The sequence below is a fragment of the Phyllobates terribilis genome, unplaced genomic scaffold (assembly GCF_046119375.1).
Source record: "Phyllobates terribilis strain yellow unplaced genomic scaffold, ASM4611937v1 Scaffold_4__5_contigs__length_816908805, whole genome shotgun sequence".
Taxonomy (NCBI): Eukaryota; Metazoa; Chordata; class Amphibia; order Anura; family Dendrobatidae; genus Phyllobates; species Phyllobates terribilis.
This window is the reverse complement of record NW_027362764.1, coordinates 17,540,169-17,566,967: the sequence shown is the minus strand read 5'-3', so window position 1 is coordinate 17,566,967 and position 26,799 is coordinate 17,540,169. Positions and strand designations below refer to the sequence as shown.

The 26,799-nt window shown below is 49.2% G+C and overlaps 1 protein-coding gene across 1 annotated transcript in view; it reads left to right on the top strand.

The window, feature by feature from the left end:
* Positions 1 to 26,799, top strand: part of OBSCN (obscurin, cytoskeletal calmodulin and titin-interacting RhoGEF) — a 528,918-nt gene that overhangs the window by 450,723 nt on the left and 51,396 nt on the right. Inside the window, exon 68 of the mRNA XM_073676881.1 lies at positions 25,218 to 25,339. Within this exon, the coding sequence (XP_073532982.1) occupies positions 25,218 to 25,339 (122 nt within the window). The remainder of the gene's footprint in view (positions 1 to 25,217; positions 25,340 to 26,799) is intronic.

Below are 26,799 nucleotides of genomic sequence, written 5' to 3'. Positions count from 1 at the left end.
GACATCATACTGTGTGTGGGGGAATGTACTGTGAGGACATCATACTGTGTGTGGAGGAATGTACTGTGGGGACATCATACTGTGTGTGGGGGAATGTACTGTGGGGACATCATACTGTGTGTGGAGGAATGTACTGTGAGGACATCATACTGTGTGTGGGGGGAATGTACTGTGAGGACATCATACTGTGTGTGGAGGAATGTACTGTGAGGACATCATACTGTGTGTGGAGGAATGTACTGTGGGGACATCATACTGTGTGTGGAGGAATGTACTGTGAGGACATCATACTGTGTGTGGAGGAATGTACTGTGGGGACATCATACTGTGTGTGGGGGAATGTACTGTGGGGACATCATACTGTGTGTGGAGGAATGTACTGTGAGGACATCATACTGTGTGTGGAGGAATGTACTGTGGGGATATCATACTGTGTGTGGAGGAATGTACTGTGGGGACATCATACTGTGTGTGGGAGGAATGTACTGTGGGGACATCATACTGTGTGTGGGGGAATGTACTGTGGGGATATCATACTGTGTGTGGAGAAATGTACTGTGGGAACATCATACTGTGTGTGGAGGAATGTACTGTGGGGACATCATACTGTGTGTGGGGGAATGTACTGTGGAGACATCATACTGTGTGTGGGGGGAATGTACTGTGGGGACATCATACTGTGTGTGGGGGGAATGTACTGTGGGGACATCATACTGTGTGTGGGGAATGTACTGTGGGGACATCATACTGTGTGTGGGGAATGTACTGTGAGGACATCATACTGTGTGTGGAGGAATGTACTGTGGGGACATCATACTGTGTGTGGGGGAATGTACTGTGAGGACATCATACTGTGTGTGGAGGAATGTACTGTGAGGACATCATACTGTGTGTGGGGGAATGTACTGTGAGGACATCATACTGTGTGTGGGGGAATGTACTGTGGGGATATCATACTGTGTGTGGAGGAATGTACTGTGGGGACATCATACTGTGTGTGGAGGAATGTACTGTGGGGATATCATACTGTGTGTGGAGGAATGTACTGTGGGGACATCATACTGTGTGTGGGGGAATGTACTGTGGGGATATCATACTGTGTGTGGAGGAATGTACTGTGAGGACATCATACTGTGTGTGGGGGAATGTACTGTGGGGATATCATACTGTGTGTGCAGGAATGTACTGTGAGGACATCATACTGTGTGTGGGGGAATGTACTGTGGGGATATCATACTGTGTGTGGAGGAATGTACTGTGGGGACATCATACTGTGTGGGGAGGAATGTACTGTGGGGACATCATACTGTGTGTGGGGGAATGTACTGTGGAGACATCATACTGTGTGTGGGGGGAATGTACTGTGGGGACATCATACTGTGTGTGGGGGGAATGTACTGTGGGGACATCATACTGTGTGTGGGGAATGTACTGTGGGGACATCATACTGTGTGTGGGGAATGTACTGTGGGGACATCATACTGTGTGTGGGGAATGTACTGTGGGGACATCATACTGTGTGTGGGGGAATGTACTGTGGGGACATCATACTGTGTGTGTGGGGAATGTACTGTGGGGGCATCATACTGTGTGTGTGGGGAATGTACTGTGGGGGCATCATACTGTGTGTGGGGAATGTACTGTGGGGGCATCATACTGTGTGGGGGGAATGTACTGTGGGGACATCATACTGTGTGAGGGGGGAATGTACTGTGAGGACATCATACTGTGTGTGTGGGGAATGTACTGTGGGGGCATCATACTGTGTGTGTGGGGAATGTACTGTGGGGGCATCATACTGTGTGTGGGGAATGTACTGTGGGGACATCATACTGTGTGAGGGGGTAATGTACTGTGGGGACATCATACTGTGTGTGGGGGAATGTACTGTGAGGACATCATACTGTGTGTGGGGAATGTACTGTGGGGACATCATACTGTGTGAGGGGGGAATGTACTGTGAGGACATCATACTGTGTGAGGGGGGAATGTACTGTGGGGGCATCATACTGTGTGAGGGGGGAATGTACTGTGAGGACATCATACTGTGTGAGGGGGGAATGTACTGTGAGGACATCATACTGTGTGTGGAGGAATGTACTGTGAGGACATCATACTGTGTGTGGGGGAATGTACTGTGGGGACATCATACTGTGTGTGGGGGAATGTACTGTGGGGACATCATACTGTGTGTGGAGGAATGTACTGTGGGGACATCATACTGTGTGAGGGGGGAATGTACTGTGGGGACATCATACTGTGTGTGGGGGGAATGTACTGTGGAGACATCATACTGTGTGTGGGGGGAATGTACTGTGGAGACATCATACTGTGTGTGAGGGAATGTACTGTGAGGACATCATACTGTGTGTGGGGGGAATGTACTGTGAGGACATCATACTGTGTGTGGGGGGAATGTACTGTGAGGACATCATACTGTGTGTGGGGGAATGTACTGTGAGGACATCATACTGTGTGTGGGGGAATGTACTGTGGGGATATCATACTGTGTGTGGAGGAATGTACTGTGAGGACATCATACTGTGTGTGGGGGAATGTACTGTGGGGACATCATACTGTGTGTGGAGGAATGTACTGTGGGGACATCATACTGTGTGTGGAGGAATGTACTGTGGGGACATCATACTGTGTGTAGAGGAATGTACTGTGGGGACATCATACTGTGTGAGGGGGGAATGTACTGTGGGGACATCATACTGTGTGTGGAGGAATGTACTGTGAGGACATCATACTGTGTGTGGGGGAATGTACTGTGGGGGCATCATACTGTGTGTGGGGGAATGTACTGTGGGGGCATCATACTGTGTGTGGGGGAATGTACTGTGGGGGCATCATACTGTGTGTGGAGCAATGTACTCTGGGGGCATTGCCCTGTGTGCTATGGGGACCCCATACTGTGTGTGGAGGAATGTACTGTGGGGACATCATACTGTGTGTGGGGGGAATGTACTGTGAGGACATCATACTGTGTGTGGAGGAATGTACTGTGAGGACATCATACTGTGTGTGGAGGAATGTACTGTGGGGACATCATACTGTGTGTGGGGGAATGTACTGTGGGGACATCATACTGTGTGTGGAGGAATGTACTGTGGGGACATCATACTGTGTTTGGGGGGAATGTACTGTGAGGACATCATACTGTGTGGAGGAATGTACTGTGGGGACATCATACTGTGTTTGGGGGGAATGTACTGTGAGGACATCATACTGTTTATGGAGGAATGTACTGTGAGGACACCATACTGTGTGTGGGGGAATGTACTGTGAGGACATCATACTGTGTGTGAGGGAATGTACTGTGAGGACATCATACTGTGTGTGTGGGGAATGTACTGTGAGGACATCATACTGTGTGTGGGGGGAATGTACTGTGAGGACATCATACTGTGTGTGGGGGAATGTACTGTGAGGACATCATACTGTGTGTGGGGGAATGTACTGTGGGGATATCATACTGTGTGTGGAGGAATGTACTGTGAGGACATCATACTGTGTGTGGGGGAATGTACTGTGGGGACATCATACTGTGTGTGGAGGAATGTACTGTGGGGACATCATACTGTGTGTGGAGGAATGTACTGTGGGGACATCATACTGTGTGTGGGGGAATGTACTGTGGGGACATCATACTGTGTGTGGAGGAATGTACTGTGGGGACATCATACTGTGTGAGGGGGGAATGTACTGTGGGGACATCATACTGTGTGTGGAGGAATGTACTGTGAGGACATCATACTGTGTGTGGGGGAATGTACTGTGGGGACATCATACTGTGTGAGGGGGGAATGTACTGTGGGGACATCATACTGTGTGTGGAGGAATGTACTGTGAGGACATCATACTGTGTGTGGGGGAATGTACTGTGGGGATATCATACTGTGTGTGGAGGAATGTACTGTGAGGACATCATACTGTGTGTGGGGGAATGTACTGTGGGGACATCATACTGTGTGTGGAGGAATGTACTGTGGGGACATCATACTGTGTGTGGAGGAATGTACTGTGGGGACATCATACTGTGTGAGCGGGGAATGTACTGTGGGGACATCATACTGTGTGTGGATGAATGTACTGTGAGGACATCATACTGTGTGTGGGGGAATGTACTGTGGGGGCATCATACTGTGTGTGGGGGAATGTACTGTGGGGACATCATACTGTGTGTGGGGGAATGTACTGTGGGGACATCATACTGTGTGTGGAGGAATGTACTCTGGGGGCATTGCCCTGTGTGCTATGGGGACCCCATGCTGTGTGTGGAGGAATGTACTGTGAGGACATCATACTGTGTGTGGGGGAATGTACTGTGGGGGCATCATACTGTGTGTGGGGGAATGTACTGTGGGGGCATCATACTGTGTGTGGAGGAATGTACTCTGGGGGCATCATACTGTGTGTGGGGGAATGTACTCTGGGGGCATTGCCCTGTGTGCTATGGGGACCCCATACTGTGTGTGGAGGAATGTACTGTGGGGACATCATACTGTGTGTGGGGGAATGTACTTTGGGGACATCATACTGTGTGTGGGGGAATGTACTGTGGAGACATCATACTGTGTGTGGGGGGAATGTACTGTGGGGACGTCATACTGTGTGTGGGGGGAATGTACTGTGGGGACGTCATACTGTGTGTGGGGGGAATGTACTGTGGGGACGTCATACTGTGTGTGGGGGGAATGTACTGTGGGGACGTCATACTGTGTGTGGGGGGAATGTACTGTGGGGACATCATACTGTGTGGGGGAATGTACTGTGGGGACATCATACTGTGTGTGGGGAATGTACTGTGGGGACATCATACTGTGTGTGGGGAATGTACTGTGGGGACATCATACTGTGTGTGGGGGAATGTACTGTGGGGGCATCATACTGTGTGTGGGGGAATGTACTGTGGGGACATCATACTGTGTGTGGGGAATGTACTGTGGGGACATCATACTGTGTGAGGGGGGAATGTACTGTGGGGACATCATACTGTGTGAGGGGGGAATGTACTGTGAGGACATCATACTGTGTGTGGGGGGAATGTACTGTGGAGACATCATACTGTGTGTGGGGGGAATGTACTGTGGAGACATCATACTGTGTGGGAGGGAATGTACTGTGAGAACATCATACTGTGTGTGGGGGGAATGTACTGTGAGGACATCATACTGTGTGTGGGGGGAATGTACTGTGAGGACATCATACTGTGTGTGGGGGGAATGTACTGTGAGGACATCATACTGTGTGTGGGGGAATGTACTGTGAGGACATCATACTGTGTGTGGGGGGAATGTACTGTGAGGACATCATACTGTGTGTGGGGGGAATGTACTGGGAGGACATCATACTGTGTGTGGGGGAATGTACTGTGAGGACATCATACTGTGTGTGGGGGAATGTACTGTTGGGGCATCATACTGTGTGTGGGGGAATGTACTGTGAGGATATCATACTGTGTGTGGGGGATGTACTGTGAGGACATCATACTGTGTGTGTGGGAATGTACTGTGGGGACATCATACTGTGTGTGGGGGAATGTACTGTGAGGATATCATACTGTGTGTGGGGGAATGTACTGTGGGGGCATCATACTGTGTGTGGGGGATGTACTGTCAGGACATCATACTGTGTGTGTGGGAATGTACTATGGGGACATCATACTGTGTGTGGGGGAATGTACTGTGAGGACATCATACTGTGTGTGGGGAATGTACTGTGAGGATATCATACTGTGTGTGGGGGAATGTACTGTGGGGGCATCATACTGTGTGTGGGGGATGTACTGTGAGGACATCATACTGTGTGTGTGGGAATGTACTATGGGGACATCATACTGTGTGTGGGGGAATGTACTGTGGAGACATCATACTGTGTGTGGGGAATGTACTGTGGGGACATCATACTGTGTGTGGGGGGAATGTACTGTGGAGACATCATACTGTGTGTGGAGGAATGTACTGTGAGGACATCATACTGTGTGTGTGGGAATGTACTGTGAGGACATCATACTGTGTGTGGGGGAATGTTCTGTGAGGACATCATACTGTGTGTGGAGGGAATGTACTGTGGGGACATCATACTGTGTGTGGAGGAATGTACTGTGGGGACATCATACTGTGTGTGGAGGAATGTACTGTGGGGACATCATACTGTGTGTGGGGGAATGTACTGTGGGGACATCATACTGTGTGTGGGGGGAATGTACTGTGGGGACATCATACTGTGTGTGGAGGGAATGTACTGTGGGGACATCATACTGTGTGTGGAGGAATGTACTGTGGGGACATCATACTGTGTGTGGAGGAATGTACTGTGGGGACATCATACTGTGTGTGGAGGAATGTACTGTGGGGACATCATACTGTGTGTGGAGGAATGTACTGTGGGGACATCATACTGTGTGTGGGGGGAATGTACTGTGGGGACATCATACTGTGTGTGGAGGGAATGTACTGTGGGGACATCATACTGTGTGTGGAGGAATGTACTGTGGGGACATCATACTGTGTGTGGGGGAATGTACTGTGGGGGCATCATACTGTGTGTGGGGGAATGTACTGTGAGGATATCATACTGTGTGTGGGGGATGTACTGTGAGGACATCATACTGTGTGTGGGGGAATGTACTGTGGGGATATCATACTGTGTGTGGAGGAATGTACTGTGAGGACATAATACTGTGTGTGGGGGAATGTACTGTGGGGACATCATACTGTGTGTGGAGGAATGTACTGTGGGGACATCATACTGTGTGTGGAGGAATGTACTGTGGGGACATCATACTGTGTGTGGAGGAATGTACTGTGGGGACATCATACTGTGTGTGGAGGAATGTACTGTGGGGACATCATACTGTGTGAGGGGGGAATGTACTGTGGGGACATCATACTGTGTGTGGAGGAATGTACTGTGAGGACATCATACTGTGTGTGGGGGAATGTACTGTGGGGGCATCATACTGTGTGTGGGGGAATGTACTGTGGGGGCATCATACTGTGTGTGGAGCAATGTACTCTGGGGGCATTGCCCTGTGTGCTATGGGGACCCCATACTGTGTGTGGAGGAATGTACTGTGGGGACATCATACTGTGTGTGGGAGGAATGTACTGTGAGGACATCATACTGTGTGTGGAGGAATGTACTGTGGGGACATCATACTGTGTGTGGAGGAATGTACTGTGGGGACATCATACTGTGTGTGGAGGAATGTACTGTGAGGACATCATACTGTGTGTGGAGGAATGTACTGTGGGGACATCATACTGTGTGTGGGGGAATGTACTGTGGGGACATCATACTGTGTGTGGAGGAATGTACTGTGGGGACATCATACTGTGTTTGGGGGGAATGTACTGTGAGGACATCATACTGTGTGTGGAGGAATGTACTGTGGGGACATCATACTGTGTGTGGGGGGAATGTACTGTGAGGACATCATACTGTGTGTGGAGGAATGTACTGTGAGGACATCATACTGTGTGTGGGGGAATGTACTGTGAGGACATCATACTGTGTGTGGGGGGAATGTACTGTGGAGACATCATACTGTGTGTGGGGGGAATGTACTGTGGAGACATCATACTGTGTGTGAGGGAATGTACTGTGAGGACATCATACTGTGTGTGTGGGGAATGTACTGTGAGGACATCATACTGTGTGTGGGGGGAATGTACTGTGAGGACATCATACTGTGTGTGGGGGAATGTACTGTGAGGACATCATACTGTGTGTGGGGGAATGTACTGTGGGGACATCATACTGTGTGTGGTGGAATGTACTGTGAGGACATCATACTGTGTGTGGGGAATGTACTGTGGAGACATCATACTGTGTGTGGAGGAATGTACTGTGGAGACATCATACTGTGTGTGGAGGAATGTACTGTGAGGACATCATACTGTGTGTGGAGGAATGTACTGTGGGGACATCATACTGTGTGTGGAGGAATGTACTGTGAGGACATCATACTGTGTGTGGGGAATGTACTGTGGAGACATCATACTGTGTGTGGAGGAATGTACTGTGGAGACATCATACTGTGTGTGGAGGAATGTACTGTGAGGACATCATACTGTGTGTGGGGGAATGTACTGTGGGGACATCATACTGTGTGTGGAGGAATGTACTGTGGGGACATCATACTGTGTGTGGAGGAATGTACTGTGAGGACATCATACTGTGTGTGGGGAATGTACTGTGGAGACATCATACTGTGTGTGGAGGAATGTACTGTGGAGACATCATACTGTGTGTGGAGGAATGTACTGTGAGGACATCATACTGTGTGTGGGGGAATGTACTGTGGGGACATCATACTGTGTGTGGAGGAATGTACTGTGGGGACATCATACTGTGTGTGGAGGAATGTACTGTGGGGACATCATACTGTGTGTGGGGGAATGTACTGTGGGGACATCATACTGTGTGTGGAGGAATGTACTGTGGGGACATCATACTGTGTGAGGGGGGAATGTACTGTGGGGACATCATACTGTGTGTGGAGGAATGTACTGTGAGGACATCATACTGTGTGTGGGGGAATGTACTGTGGGGACATCATACTGTGTGAGGGGGGAATGTACTGTGGGGACATCATACTGTGTGTGGAGGAATGTACTGTGAGGACATCATACTGTGTGTGGGGGAATGTACTGTGGGGATATCATACTGTGTGTGGAGGAATGTACTGTGAGGACATCATACTGTGTGTGGGGGAATGTACTGTGGGGACATCATACTGTGTGTGGAGGAATGTACTGTGGGGACATCATACTGTGTGTGGAGGAATGTACTGTGGGGACATCATACTGTGTGAGCGGGGAATGTACTGTGGGGACATCATACTGTGTGTGGAGGAATGTACTGTGAGGACATCATACTGTGTGTGGGGGAATGTACTGTGGGGGCATCATACTGTGTGTGGGGGAATGTACTGTGGGGACATCATACTGTGTGTGGGGGAATGTACTGTGGGGACATCATACTGTGTGTGGAGGAATGTACTCTGGGGGCATTGCCCTGTGTGCTATGGGGACCCCATGCTGTGTGTGGAGGAATGTACTGTGAGGACATCATACTGTGTGTGGGGGAATGTACTGTGGGGGCATCATACTGTGTGTGGGGGAATGTACTGTGGGGGCATCATACTGTGTGTGGAGGAATGTACTCTGGGGGCATCATACTGTGTGTGGGGGAATGTACTCTGGGGGCATTGCCCTGTGTGCTATGGGGACCCCATACTGTGTGTGGAGGAATGTACTGTGGGGACATCATACTGTGTGTGGGGGAATGTACTTTGGGGACATCATACTGTGTGTGGGGGAATGTACTGTGGAGACATCATACTGTGTGTGGGGGGAATGTACTGTGGGGACGTCATACTGTGTGTGGGGGGAATGTACTGTGGGGACGTCATACTGTGTGTGGGGGGAATGTACTGTGGGGACGTCATACTGTGTGTGGGGGGAATGTACTGTGGGGACGTCATACTGTGTGTGGGGGGAATGTACTGTGGGGACATCATACTGTGTGGGGGAATGTACTGTGGGGACATCATACTGTGTGTGGGGAATGTACTGTGGGGACATCATACTGTGCGTGGGGAATGTACTGTGGGGACATCATACTGTGTGTGGGGGAATGTACTGTGGGGGCATCATACTGTGTGTGGGGGAATGTACTGTGAGGACATCATACTGTGTGTGGGGGAATGTACTGTGGGGACATCATACTGTGTGTGGAGGAATGTACTGTGTGTGGAGGAATGTACTGTGGGGACATCATACTGTGTGTGGGGGAATGTACTGTGGGGACATCATACTGTGTGTGGAGGAATGTACTGTGGGGACATCATACTGTGTGAGGGGGGAATGTACTGTGGGGACATCATACTGTGTGTGGAGGAATGTACTGTGAGGACATCATACTGTGTGTGGGGGAATGTACTGTGGGGACATCATACTGTGTGAGGGGGGAATGTACTGTGGGGACATCATACTGTGTGTGGAGGAATGTACTGTGAGGACATCATACTGTGTGTGGGGGAATGTACTGTGGGGATATCATACTGTGTGTGGAGGAATGTACTGTGAGGACATCATACTGTGTGTGGGGGAATGTACTGTGGGGACATCATACTGTGTGTGGAGGAATGTACTGTGGGGACATCATACTGTGTGTGGAGGAATGTACTGTGGGGACATCATACTGTGTGAGCGGGGAATGTACTGTGGGGACATCATACTGTGTGTGGAGGAATGTACTGTGAGGACATCATACTGTGTGTGGGGGAATGTACTGTGGGGGCATCATACTGTGTGTGGGGGAATGTACTGTGGGGACATCATACTGTGTGTGGGGGAATGTACTGTGGGGACATCATACTGTGTGTGGAGGAATGTACTCTTGGGGCATTGCCCTGTGTGCTATGGGGACCCCATGCTGTGTGTGGAGGAATGTACTGTGAGGACATCATACTGTGTGTGGGGGAATGTACTGTGGGGGCATCATACTGTGTGTGGGGGAATGTACTGTGGGGGCATCATACTGTGTGTGGAGGAATGTACTCTGGGGGCATCATACTGTGTGTGGGGGAATGTACTCTGGGGGCATTGCCCTGTGTGCTATGGGGACCCCATACTGTGTGTGGAGGAATGTACTGTGGGGACATCATACTGTGTGTGGGGGAATGTACTTTGGGGACATCATACTGTGTGTGGGGGAATGTACTGTGGAGACATCATACTGTGTGTGGGGGGAATGTACTGTGGGGACGTCATACTGTGTGTGGGGGGAATGTACTGTGGGGACGTCATACTGTGTGTGGGGGGAATGTACTGTGGGGACGTCATACTGTGTGTGGGGGGAATGTACTGTGGGGACGTCATACTGTGTGTGGGGGGAATGTACTGTGGGGACATCATACTGTGTGGGGGAATGTACTGTGGGGACATCATACTGTGTGTGGGGAATGTACTGTGGGGACATCATACTGTGCGTGGGGAATGTACTGTGGGGACATCATACTGTGTGTGGGGGAATGTACTGTGGGGGCATCATACTGTGTGTGGGGGAATGTACTGTGGGGACATCATACTGTGTGTGGGGAATGTACTGTGGGGACATGATACTGTGTGAGGGGGGAATGTACTGTGGGGACATCATACTGTGTGAGGGGGGAATGTACTGTGAGGACATCATACTGTGTGTGGGGGGAATGTACTGTGGAGACATCATACTGTGTGTGGGGGGAATGTACTGTGGAGACATCATACTGTGTGTGAGGGAATGTACTGTGAGGACATCATACTGTGTGTGGGGGGAATGTACTGTGAGGACATCATACTGTGTGTGGGGGGAATGTACTGTGAGGACATCATACTGTGTGTGGGGGGAATGTACTGTGAGGACATCATACTGTGTGTGGGGGAATGTACTGTGAGGACATCATACTGTGTGTGGGGGGAATGTACTGTGAGGACATCATACTGTGTGTGGGGGGAATGTACTGGGAGGACATCATACTGTGTGTGGGGGAATGTACTGTGAGGACATCATACTGTGTGTGGGGGAATGTACTGTTGGGGCATCATACTGTGTGTGGTGGAATGTACTGTGAGGATATCATACTGTGTGTGGGGGATGTACTGTGAGGACATCATACTGTGTGTGTGGGAATGTACTGTGGGGACATCATACTGTGTGTGGGGGAATGTACTGTGGGGATATCATACTGTGTGTGGGGGAATGTACTGTGGGGGCATCATACTGTGTGTGGGGGATGTACTGTGAGGACATCATACTGTGTGTGTGGGAATGTACTATGGGGACATCATACTGTGTGTGGGGGAATGTACTGTGGAGACATCATACTGTGTGTGGAGGAATGTACTGTGAGGACATCATACTGTGTGTGGAGGAATGTACTGTGAGGACATCATACTGTGTGTGTGGGAATGTACTGTGAGGACATCATACTGTGTGTGGGGGAATGTTCTGTGAGGACATCATACTGTGTGTGGAGGGAATGTACTGTGGGGACATCATACTGTGTGTGGAGGAATGTACTGTGGGGACATCATACTGTGTGTGGAGGAATGTACTGTGGGGACATCATACTGTGTGTGGGGGAATGTACTGTGGGGACATCATACTGTGTGTGGGGGGAATGTACTGTGGGGACATCATACTGTGTGTGGAGGGAATGTACTGTGGGGACATCATACTGTGTGTGGAGGAATGTACTGTGGGGACATCATACTGTGTGTGGAGGAATGTACTGTGGGGACATCATACTGTGTGTGGAGGAATGTACTGTGGGGACATCATACTGTGTGTGGAGGAATGTACTGTGGGGACATCATACTGTGTGTGGGGGGAATGTACTGTGGGGACATCATACTGTGTGTGGAGGGAATGTACTGTGGGGACATCATACTGTGTGTGGAGGAATGTACTGTGGGGACATCATACTGTGTGTGGGGGAATGTACTGTGGGGGCATCATACTGTGTGTGGGGGAATGTACTGTGAGGATATCATACTGTGTGTGGGGGATGTACTGTGAGGACATCATACTGTGTGTGGGGGAATGTACTGTGAGGATATCATACTGTGTGTGGGGGCTGTACTGTGGGGGCATCATACTGTGTGTGGGGGAATGTACTGTGAGGATATCATACTGTGTGTGGGGGATGTACTGTGAGGACATCATACTGTGTGTGTGGGAATGTACTGTGGGTACATCATACTGTGTGTGGAGGAATGTACTGTGAGGACATCATACTGTGTGTGGAGGAATGTACTGTGAGGACATCATACTGTGTGTGGAGGGAATGTACTGTGAGGACATCATACTGTGTGTGGAGGGAATGTACTGTGGGGACATCATACTGTGTGTGGGGGAATGTACTCTGGGGACATCATACTATGTGTGGGGGAATGTACTGTGGGGACATCATACTGTGTGTGGAGGAATGTACTGTGGGGACATCATACTGTGTGTGGAGGAATGTACTGTGAGGACATCATACTGTGTGTGGGGGGAATGTACTGTGGGGACATCATACTGTGTGTGGAGGGAATGTACTGTGGGGACATCATACTGTTTGTGGGGGAATGTACTGTGAGGACATCATACTGTTTGTGGGGGAATGTACTGTGGGGACATCATACTGTGTGTGGGGGAATGTACTGTGAGGACATCATACTGTGTGTGGAGGAATGTACTGTGAGGACATCATACTGTGTGTGGAGGGAATGTACTGTGGGGACATCATACTGTGTGTGGGGGATGTACTGTGGGGACATCATACTGTGTGTGGGGGGAATGTACTGTGAGGACATCATACTGTGTGTGGGGGAATGTACTGTGGGGACATCATACTGTGTGTGGAGGAACGTACTGTGGGGACATCATACTGTGTGTGGGGGGAATGTACTGTGGGGACATCATACTGTGTGTGGGGGGAATGTACTGTGAGGACATCATACTGTGTGTGGGGGGAATGTACTGTGGGGACATCATACTGTGTGTGGGGGGAATGCACTGTGGGGACATCATACTGTGTGTGGAGGGAATGTACTGTGGGACATCATACTGTGTGTGGGGGGAATGTACTGTGAGGACATCATACTGTGTGTGGGGGGAATGTACTGTGGGGACATCATACTGTGTGTGGGGGGAATGTACTGTGAGGACATCATACTGTGTGTGGGGGGAATGTACTGTGGGGACATCATACTGTGTGTGGAGGAATGTACTGTGAGGACATCATACTGTGTGTGGGGGAATGTACTGTGAGGATATCATACTGTGTGTGGAGGGAATGTACTGTGGGGACATCATACTGTGTGTGGGGGGAATGTACTGTGAGGACATCATACTGTGTGTGGGGGAATGTACTGTGGGGACATCATACTGTGTGTGGGGTTATGTACTGTGGGGACATCATACTGTGTGTGGGGGGAATGTACTGTGGGGACATCATACTGTGTGTGGGGGGAATGTACTGTGGGGACATCATACTGTATGTGGAGGAATGTACTGTGGGGACATCATACTGTGTGTGGAGGGAATGTACTGTGGGGACATCATACTGTGTGTGGAGGGAATGTACTGTGGGGACATCATACTGCGTGTGGGGAATGTACTGTGGAGACATCATACTGCGTGTGGAGGAATGTACTGTGAGGACATCATACTGTGTGTGGAGGAATGTACTGTGGGGACATCATACTGTGTGTGGGGAATGTACTGTGGGGACATCATACTGTGTGTGGGGAATGTACTGTGGAGACATCATACTGTGTGTGGAGGAATGTACTGTGGGGACATCATACTGTGTGTGGGGAATGTACTGTGGGGACATCATACTGTGTGTGGGGAATGTACTGTGGAGACATCATACTGTGTGTGGGGAATGTACTGTGGAGACATCATACTGTGTGTGGGGGAATGTACTGTGGGGACATCATACTGTGTGTGGGGAATGTACTGTGAGGACATCATACTGTGTGGGGGAATGTACTGTGTAGACATCATACTGTGTGTGGGGGGAATGTACTGTGGGGACATCATACTGTGTGTGGGGAATGTACTGTGGAGACATCATACTGTGTGTGGGGAATGTACTGTGGGGACATCATACTGTGTGTGGGGAATGTACTGTGGGGACATCATACTGTGTGTGGGGGAATGTACTGTGGGGACATCATACTGTGTGTGGGGAATGTACTGTGGGGACATCATACTGTGTGTGGAGGAATGTACTGTGGAGACATCATACTGTGTGTGGGGGAATGTACTGTGGGGACATCATACAGTGTGTGGAGGAATGTACTGTGGGGACATCATACTGTGTGGGGGAATGTACTGTGGGGACATCATACAGTGTGTGGAGGAATGTACTGTGGGGACATCATACTGTGTGGGGGAATGTACTGTGGAGACATCATACTGTGTGTGGGGAATGTACTGTGGGGACATCATACTGTGTGTGGGGAATGTACTGTGGAGACATCATACTGTGTGTGGGGGAATGTACTGTGGGGACATCATACTGTGTGTGGAGGAATGTACTGTGAGGACATCATACTGTGTGTGGGGAATGTACTGTGGAGACATCATACTGTGTGTGGGGAATGTACTGTGGAGACATCATACTGTGTGTGGGGAATGTACTGTGGGGACATCATACTGTGTGTGGAGGAATGTACTGTGAGGACATCATACTGTGTGTGGGGAATGTACTGTGGAGACATCATACTGTGTGTGGGGAATGTACTGTGGAGACATCATACTGTGTGTGGGGAATGTACTGTGGAGACATCATACTGTGTGTGGGGGAATGTACTGTGGGGACATCATACTGTGTGTGGAGGAATGTACTGTGAGGACATCATACTGTGTGTGGGGAATGTACTGTGGAGACATCATACTGTGTGTGGGGAATGTACTGTGGAGACATCATACTGTGTGTGGGGAATGTACTGTGGGGACATCATACTGTGTGTGGAGGAATGTATTGTGGAGACATCATACTGTGTGTGGGGGAATGTATTGTGGGGACATCATACTGTGTGTGGAGGAATGTATTGTGGAGACATCATACTGTGTGTGGGGGAATGTATTGTGGAGACATCATACTGTGTGTGGGGGAATGTACTGTGGAGACATCATACTGTGTGTGGGGAATGTACTGTGGGGACATCATACTGTGTGTGGAGGAATGTATTGTGGAGACATCATACTGTGTGTGGGGGAATGTACTGTGGGGACATCATACTGTGTGTGGGGAATGTACTGTGGGGACATCATACTGTGTGGGGGAATGTACTGTGGAGACATCATACTGTGTGTGGGGAATGTACTGTGGGGACATCATACTGTGTGTGGAGGAATGTATTGTGGAGACATCATACTGTGTGTGGGGGAATGCACTGTGGGGACATCATACTGTGTGTGGAGGAATGTACTGTGAGGACATCATACTGTGTGTGGGGAATGTACTGTGGAGACATCATACTGTGTGTGGAGGAATGTACTGTGGAGACATCATACTGTGTGTGGAGGGAATGTACTGTGGAGACATCATACTGTGTGTGGGGGGAATGTACTGTGAGGACATCATACTGTGTGTGGAGGGAATGTACTGTGGAGACATCATACTGTGTGTGGAGGGAATGTACTGTGGAGACATCATACTGTGTGTGGGAGGAATGTACTGTGGAGACATCATACTGTGTGTGGGGGAGTGTACTGTGGGGACATCATACTGTGTGTGGGGAATGTACTGTGGAGACATCATACTGTGTGTGGGGGGAATGTACTGTGAGGACATCATACTGTGTGTGGGGGGAATGTACTGTGGGGACATCATACTGCGTGTGGGGAATGTACTGTGGAGACATCATACTGCGTGTGGAGGAATGTACTGTGAGGACATCATACTGTGTGTGGAGGAATGTACTGTGGGGACATCATACTGTGTGTGGGGAATGTACTGTGGGGACATCATACTGTGTGTGGGGAATGTACTGTGGAGACATCATACTGTGTGTGGAGGAATGTACTGTGGGGACATCATACTGTGTGTGGGGAATGTACTGTGGGGACATCATACTGTGTGTGGGGAATGTACTGTGGAGACATCATACTGTGTGTGGGGGAATGTACTGTGGGGACATCATACTGTGTGTGGGGAATGTACTGTGAGGACATCATACTGTGTGGGGGAATGTACTGTGGAGACATCATACTGTGTGTGGGGGGAATGTACTGTGGGGACATCATACTGTGTGTGGGGAATGTACTGTGGAGACATCATACTGTGTGTGGGGAATGTACTGTGGGGACATCATACTGTGTGTGGGGAATGTACTGTGGGGACATCATACTGTGAGTGGGGGAATGTACTGTGGGGACATCATACTGTGTGTGGGGAATGTACTGTGGGGACATCATACTGTGTGTGGGGAATGTACTGTGGAGACATCATACTGTGTGTGGAGGAATGTACTGTGGAGACATCATACTGTGTGTGGGGGAATGTACTGTGGGGACATCATACAGTGTGTGGAGGAATGTACTGTGGGGACATCATACTGTGTGGGGGAATGTACTGTGGGGACATCATACAGTGTGTGGAGGAATGTACTGTGGGGACATCATACTGTGTGGGGGAATGTACTGTGGAGACATCATACTGTGTGTGGGGAATGTACTGTGGGGACATCATACTGTGTGTGGGGAATGTACTGTGGAGACATCATACTGTGTGTGGGGGAATGTACTGTGGGGACATCATACTGTGTGTGGAGGAATGTACTGTGAGGACATCATACTGTGTGGGGGGAATGTACTGTGGAGACATCATACTGTGTGTGGGGAATGTACTGTGGGGACATCATACTGTGTGTGGAGGAATGTACTGTGAGGACATCATACTGTGTGTGGAGGAATGTATTGTGGAGACATCATACTGTGTGTGGGGGAATGTACTGTGGAGACATCATACTGTGTGTGGGGAATGTACTGTGGGGACATCATACTGTGTGGGGGAATGTACTGTGGAGACATCATACTGTGTGTGGGGAATGTACTGTGGGGACATCATACTGTGTGTGGAGGAATGTATTGTGGAGACATCATACTGTGTGTGGGGGAATGCACTGTGGGGACATCATACTGTGTGTGGAGGAATGTACTGTGAGGACATCATACTGTGTGTGGGGAATGTACTGTGGAGACATCATACTGTGTGTGGAGGAATGTACTGTGGAGACATCATACTGTGTGTGGAGGGAATGTACTGTGGAGACATCATACTGTGTATGGAGGGAATGTACTGTGGAGACATCATACTGTGTGTGGGGGGAATGTACTGTGAGGACATCATACTGTGTGTGGAGGGAATGTACTGTGGAGACATCATACTGTGTGTGGGAGGAATGTACTGTGGAGACATCATACTGTGTGTGGGGGTAATGTACTGTGGGGACATCATACTGTGTGTGGGGAATGTACTGTGGAGACATCATACTGTGTGTGGGGATTGTACTGTGGAGACATCATACTGTGTGTGGGGGAATGTACTGTGAGGACATCATACTGTGTGTGGAGGGAATGTACTGTGGAGACATCATACTGTGTGTGGAGGGAATGTACTGTGGAGACATCATACTGTGTGTGGGAGGAATGTACTGTGGAGACATCATACTGTGTGTGGGGGAGTGTACTGTGGGGACATCATACTGTGTGTGGGGAATGTACTGTGGAGACATCATACTGTGTGTGGGGGGAATGTACTGTGAGGACATCATACTGTGTGTGGGGGTAATGTACTGTGGGGACATCATACTGTGTGTGGGGAATGTACTGTGGAGACATCATACTGTGTGTGGAGGAATGTACTGTGGAGACATCATACTGTGTGTGGAGGAATGTACTGTGGAGACATCATACTGTGTGTGGAGGGAATGTACTGTGGAGACATCATACTGTGTGTGGAGGAATGTACTGTGGAGACATCATACTGTGTGTGGAGGGAATGTACTGTGGAGACATCATACTGTGTGTGGGGGGAATGTACTGTGAGGACATCATACTGTGTGTGGGGGAGTGTACTGTGGGGACATCATACTGTGTGTGGAGGAATGTACTGTGGGGACATCATACTGTGTGTGGGGGGACTGTACTGTGAGGACATCATACTATGTGTGGGGGAATGTACTGTGGAGACATCATACTGTGTGTGGGAGGAATGTACTGTGGAGACATCATACTGTGTGTGGGGGAGTGTACTGTGGGGACATCATACTGTGTGTGGGGAATGTACTGTGGAGACATCATACTGTGTGTGGGGGGAATGTACTGTGAGGACATCATACTGTGTGTGGGGGTAATGTACTGTGGGGACATCATACTGTGTGTGGGGAATGTACTGTGGAGACATCATACTGTGTGTGGAGGAATGTACTGTGGAGACATCATACTGTGTGTGGAGGAATGTACTGTGGGGACATCATACTGTGTGTGGGGGGATGTACTGTGAGGACATCATACTGTGGGTGGGGGGACTGTACTGTGAGGACATCATACTGTGTGTGGAGGAATGTACTGTGGGGACATCATACTGTGTGTGGGGGGACTGTACTGTGAGGACATCATACTATGTGTGGGGGAATGTACTGTGGAGACATCATACTGTGTGTGGGAGGAATGTACTGTGGAGACATCATACTGTGTGTGGGGGAGTGTACTGTGGGGACATCATACTGTGTGTGGGGAATGTACTGTGGAGACATCATACTGTGTGTGGGGGGAATGTACTGTGAGGACATCATACTGTGTGTGGGGGTAATGTACTGTGGGGACATCATACTGTGTGTGGGGAATGTACTGTGGAGACATCATACTGTGTGTGGAGGAATGTACTGTGGAGACATCATACTGTGTGTGGAGGAATGTACTGTGGAGACATCATACTGTGTGTGGAGGGAATGTACTGTGGAGACATCATACTGTGTGTGGAGTAATGTACTGTGGAGACATCATACTGTGTGTGGAGGGAATGTACTGTGGAGACATCATACTGTGTGTGGGGGGAATGTACTGTGAGGACATCATACTGTGTGTGGGGGAGTGTACTGTGGGGACATCATACTGTGTGTGGAGGAATGTACTGTGGGGACATCATACTGTGTGTGGGGGGACTGTACTGTGAGGACATCATACTATGTGTGGGGGGATGTACTGTGAGGACATCATACTGTGTGTGGAGGAATGTACTGTGGGGACATCATACTGTGTGTGGGGGGAATGTACTGTGGGGATATCATACTGTGTGTGGGGGAATGTACTGTGGAGACATCATACTGTGTGTGGGGGAATGTACTGTGAGGACATCATACTGTGTGTGGGGGGAATGTACTGTGTGGACATCATACTGTGTGTGGAGGAATGTACTGTGGGGACATCATACTGTGTGTGGGGAATGTACTGTGAGGACATCATACTGTGTGTGGAGGAATGTACTGTGGGGACATCATACTGTGTGTGGGGGAAAGTACTGTGGGGACATCATACTGTGTGTGGGGAATGTACTGTGGAGACATCATACTGTGTGTGGGGGAATGTACTGTGGAGACATCATACTGTGTGTGGGGGGAATGTACTGTGGGGACATCATACTGTGTGTGGGGAATGTACTGTGGAGACATCATACTGTGTGTGGAGGGAATGTACTGTGGGGACATCATACTGTGTGTGGGGAATGTACTGTGGGGACATCATACTGTGTGTGGAGGAATGTACTGTGGAGACATCATACTGTGTGTGGAGGGAATGTACTGTGGAGACATCATACTGTGTGTGGGGAATGTACTGTGAGGACATCATACTGTGTGTGGGGGAGTGTACTGTGGGGACATCATACTGTGTGTGGGGAATGTACTGTGGAGACATCATACTGTGTGTGGAGGAATGTACTGTGGGGACATCATACTGTGTGTGGGGGGAATGTACTGTGGGGATATCATACTGTGTGTGGGGGAATGTACTGTGGAGACATCATACTGTGTGTGGGGAATGTACTGTGAGGACATCATACTGTGTGTGGGGGAGTGTACTGTGGGGACATCATACTGTGTGTGGGGAATGTACTGTGGAGACATCATACTGTGTGTGGAGGAATGTACTGTGGAGACATCATACTGTGTGTGGAGGGAATGTACTGTGGGGACATCATACTGTGTGTGGGGAATGTACTGTGGGGACATCATACTGTGTGTGGGGAATGTACTGTGGAGACATCATACTGTGTGTGGAGGAATGTACTGTGGAGACATCATACTGTGTGTGGAGGGAATGTACTGTGGGGACATCATACTGTGTGTGGGGGAATGTACTGTGGGGATATCATACTGTGTGTGGGGAATGTACTGTGAGGACATCATACTGTGTGTGGGGAATGTACTGTGGAGACATCATACTGTGTGTGGAAGAATGTACTGTGGGGACATCATACTGTGTGTGGGGGGAATGTACTGTGGGGATATCATACTGTGTGTGGGGGAATGTACTGTGGAGACATCATACTGTGTGTGGGGGAATGTACTGTGAGGACATCATACTGTGTGTGGGGGGAATGTACTGTGGAGACATCATACTGTGTGTGGGGGAATGTACTGTGAGGACATCATACTGTGTGTGGGGGGAATGTACTGTGGGGACATCATACTGTGTGTGGGGGAATGTACTGTGGGGGCATCATACTGTGTGTGGGGGAATGTACTGTGAGGACATCATACTGTGTGTGGAGGAATGTACTGTGGAGACAACATACTGTGTGTGGGGGAATGTACTGTGAGGACATCATACTGTGTGTGGGGGGAATGTACTGTGGGGACATCATACTGTGTGTGGGGGAATGTACTGTGGGGGCATCATACTGTGTGTGGGGGAATGTACTGTGAGGACATCATACTGTGTGTGGAGGAATGTACTGTGAGGACATCATACTGTGTGTGGGGGAATGTACTGTGGGGGCATCATACTGTGTGTGGGGGAATGTACTGTGAGGACATCATACTGTGTGTGGGGGAATGTACTGTGGGGGCATCATACTGTGTGTGGGGGAATGTACTGTGAGGACATCATACTGTGTGTGGGGGAATGTACTGTGCGGGCATCATACTGTGTGTGGGGGAATGTACAGTGGGGACATCATACTGTGTGTGGAGGAATGTACTGTGAGGACATCATACTGTGTGTGCGGGAATGTACTGTGGGGGCATCATACTGTGTGTGGGGGAATGTACTGTGGGGACATCATACTGTGTGTGGGGGAATGTACTGTGGGGGCATCATACTGTGTGTGGGGGAATGTACTGTGGGGGCATCATACTGTGTGTGGGGGAATGTACTGTGGGGACATCATACTGTGTGTGGGGGAATGTACTGTGGGGGCATCATACTATGTGTGGGGGAATGTACTGTGAGGACATCATACTGTGTGTGGGGGAATGTACTGTGGGGGCATCATACTGTGTGTGGGGGAATGTACTGTGGGGGCATCATACTGTGTGTGGGCGAATGTACTGTGGAGGCATCATACTGTGTGTGGAGGAATGTACTGTGAGGACATCATACTGTGTGTGGGGGAATGTACTGTGGGGGCATCATACTGTGTGTGGGGGAATGTACTGTGGGGGCATCATACTGTGTGTGGGGGAATGTACTGTGGGGACATCATACTGTGTGTGGGGGAATGTACTGTGGGGGCATCATACTGTGTGTGGGGGAATGTACTGTGGGGGCATCATACTGTGTGTGGGGGAATGTACTGTGGGGGCATCATACTGTGTGTGGGGGAATGTACTGTGGAGACATCATACTGTGTGTGGAGGAATGTACTGTGAGGACATCATACTGTGTGTGGGGGAATGTACTGTGGGGGCATCATACTGTGTGTGGGGGAATGTACTGTGGGGGCATCATACTGTGTGTGGGGGAATGTACTGTGAGGACATCATACTGTGTGTGGGGGGAATGTACTGTGGGGACATCATACTGTGTGTGGGGGAATGTACTGTGGGGGCATCATACTGTGTGTGGGGGAATGTACTGTGAGGACATCATACTGTGTGTGGAGGAATGTACTGTGAGGACATCATACTGTGTGTGGGGGAATGTACTGTGGGGGCATCATACTGTGTGTGGGGGAATGTACTGTGAGGACATCATACTGTGTGTGGGGGAATGTACTGTGGGGGCATCATACTGTGTGTGGGGGAATGTACTGTGAGGACATCATACTGTGTGTGGGGGCATCATACTGTGTGTGGGGGAATGTACAGTGGGGACATCATACTGTGTGTGGAGGAATGTACTGTGAGGACATCATACTGTGTGTGGGGGAATGTACTGTGGGGGCATCATACTGTGTGTGGGGGAATGTACTGTGGGGACATCATACTGTGTGTGGGGGAATGTACTGTGGGGGCATCATACTGTGTGTGGGGGAATGTACTGTGGGGGCATCATACTGTGTGTGGGGGAATGTACTGTGGGGACATCATACTGTGTGTGGGGGAATGTACTGTGGGGACATCATACTGTGTGTGGGGAATGTACTGTGAGGACATCATACTGTGTGTGGAGGAATGTACTCTGGGGGCATTGCCCTGTGTGCTATGGGGACCTCATGCTGTGGGAGTCAATAAGGCATTATGATACTGTGTGGGATCACTCATGGGCTTCAGTGGGAGAATATTTTTGTAGGGTGCATAGAGGACAGTGCGAGATTAGGGTACTCTTTTAGTGTGTGCTTCTTTCTTATCTTGCAGTAGGGAGGTCTGTATAGATCCATGAGGCTGTGCAATTCAGCACAGGAGATCCGCGATCAGTCCGCGAATCGTGGTTCGTTTTGGGACCATGACACACAGATGTCCTAATTCACCCTTCATTAAAATAATCTTCTCCCCGGTCCATGCTCTGTCCACTGGTGGGGAAGTAATCTCAGTGTGCTGTCGCCTGCTCCATTTACAGACCGTAACTGCGCACGGAGCTGCACACGGCGCCAGACATGTTCTCAGGTTCACATCGCCTGAGACCTCTGACCACGTTCAGCCTTTAATGAGCCGCTATCGGCCATTGGTGACAATATGGCTTCTCTGACAGATTTTGGCTCTCATGGTAAAAAAGAGACGTCTGTCCTGCGGGGAAGAGATTAGTGTGTAGGTCGACATCTAGCGGTTCTGACAATCAGATCATTGCTGCTGGATGGAGTTTCAGAATGTTGATAGGTGCCGCTCACATCTGACGCGACCCTAGAGGTCAGACGATCAGCGAGCGCCGTGTCCCCTGCAGTGTGCACGGCTCTGTACATCTGTGCAGCAGCTGCGCGGAGTAACAGCACAGGCACATTCACAATACTGTCCTGAAAGAACGGAAAAAACGTGTTACATCATATCTCATGCTCCAGTCACCTCCAGAGCTGCAGTCACTATTCAGCTGCTACATCATATCTCATCCTCCAGTCACCTCCAGAGCTGCAGTCACTATTCTGCTGTTACATCGTGTCTTATCCTCCAGTCACCTCCAGAGCTGCGGTCACTATTCTGCTGTTACATCATATCTCATGCTCCATTCACCTCCAGAGCTGCAGTCACTATTCAGCTGCTACATCATATCTCATCCTCCAGTCACCTCCAGAGCTGCAGTCACTATTCTGCTGTTACATCGTGTCTTATCCTCCATTCACCTCCAGAGCTGCAATCACTATTCAGCTGCTATATCATATCTCATGCTCCATTCACCACCAGAGCTACAGTCACTATTCTGCTGTTACATCGTGTCTTATCCTCCATTCACCTCCAGAGCTGCAGTCACTATTCTGCTGTTACATCATGTCTTATCCTCCAGTCACCTCCAGAGCTGCAGTCACTATTCTGCTGTTACATCGAGTCTTATCCTCCAGTCACCTCCAGAGCTGTAGTCACTATTCTGCTGTTACATCACGTCTTATCCTCCAGTCACCTCTAGAGCTGCAGTCACTATTCTGCTGTTACATCGTTTCTTATCCTCCAGTCACCTCTAGAGCTGCAGTCACTATTCTGCTGTTACATCGTTTCTTATCCTCCAGTCACCTCCAGAGCTGCAGTTATTATTCTGCTGTTACATTGTGTCTTATTCTCCAGTCACCTCTAGAGCTGCAGTCACTATTCTGCTGTTACATCGTGTCTTATCCTCCAGTCACCTCCAGAGCTGCAGTCACTATTCTGCTGTTACATCGTGTCTTATCCTCCAGTCACCTCCAGAGCTGCAGTCACTATTCTGCTGTTACATCGTGTCTTATCCTCCAGTCACCTCCAGAGCTGCAGTCACTATTCTGCTGTTACATCGTGTCTTATCCTCCAGTCACCTCCAGAGCTGCAGTCACTATTCTGCTGTTACATCGTGTCTTATCCTCCAGTCACCTCCAGAGCTGCAGTCACTATTCTGCTGTTACATCGTGTCTTATCCTCCAGTCACCTCCAGAGCTGCAGTCACTATTCTGCTGTTACATCAGGTCTTATGCTCCAGTCACCTCCAGAGCTACAGTCACTATTCTGCTGTTACACCATGTCTTATCCTCCAGTCACCTCCAGAGCTGCGCTCTCTCTCAGGACATTGTGTTGGTGGTGACGCTTTCCCTCTCCGCTTTGCAGGGAACAGGAGAGCCTGGAATCGGCCTCAGAGCAGGAGCAGCTGCCCCAGATCCTGGAGGAGCTGCGTGATGTCCTGGTGGCTCCCGGAACACCAATTGCCAGATTCCAGATAAAAGTAAAAGGTAACACGACCGATGCTTCCTCTATGCCGAACAGAAGTCTCCAGTGCTCTGTATCTGCAACTAGAGGACAGCAGAGATCAGCGGCGCCCGAGAGTTTACCTGTTATGTCAGTTTCACTTTTTTCTTCCTGCTCCTACTTTATTTATAACTGAACAACATTCCAGCCTGAGAAGCGAGATATGATGAGTGATATGATGTGTGGAGCGTCATGTGGATGTAATGATGAGTGATATGATGTGTGGAGCGTCATGTAGATGTAATGATGAGTGATATGATGTGAGGGGCGTCATGTAGATGTAATGATGAGTGATATGATGTGAGGGTCGTCATGTAGATGTAATGATGAGTGATATGATGTGTGGGTCGTCATGTGGATGTAATGATGAGTGATATGATGTGTGGAGCGTCATGTAGATGTAATGATGAGTGATATGATGTGTGGAGCGTCATGTAGATGTAATGATGAGTGATATGATGTGTGGAGCGTCATGTAGATGTAATGATGAGTGATATGATGTGAGGGTCGTCATGTGGATGTAATGATGAGTGATATGATGTGTGGGTCGTCATGTGGATGTAATGATGAGTGATATGATGTGTGGGTCGTCATGTAGATGTAATGATGAGTGATATGATGTGTGGAGCGTCATGTGGATGTAATGATGAGTGATATGATGTGTGGGTCGTCATGTAGATGTAATGATGAGTGATATGATGTGTGATATGATGTGTGGAGCGTCATGTAGATGTAATGATGAGTGATATGATGTGTGGAGCGTCATGTAGATGTAATGATGAGTGATATGATGTGAGGGTCGTCATGTGGATGTAATGATGAGTGATATGATGTGTGGGTCGTCATGTGGATGTAATGATGAGTGATATGATGTGTGGGCGTCATGTGGATGTAATGATGAGTGATATGATGTGTGGGTCGTCATGTAGATGTAATGATGAGTGATATGATGTGTGGGTCGTCATGTAGATGTAATGATGAGTGATATGATGTGTGGAGCGTCATGTAGATGTAATGATGAGTGATATGATGTGTGGGTCGTCATGTGGATGTAATGATGAGTGATATGATGTGTGGGTCGTCATGTAGATGTAATGATGAGTGATATGATGTGTGGAGCGTCATGTGGATGTAATGATGAGTGATATGATGTGTGGGTCGTCATGTAGATGTAATGATGAGTGATATGATGTGTGGGCGTCATGTAGATGTAATGATGAGTGATATGATGTGTGGAGCGTCATGTGGATGTAATGATGAGTGATATGATGTGAGGGTCGTCATGTAGATGTAATGATGAGTGATATGATGTGTGGGGTCGTCATGTAGATGTAATGATGAGTGATATGATGTGTGGGTCGTCATGTAGATGTAATGATGAGTGATATGATGTGAGGGGCGTCATGTAGATGTAATGATGAGTGATATGATGTGAGGGGCGTCA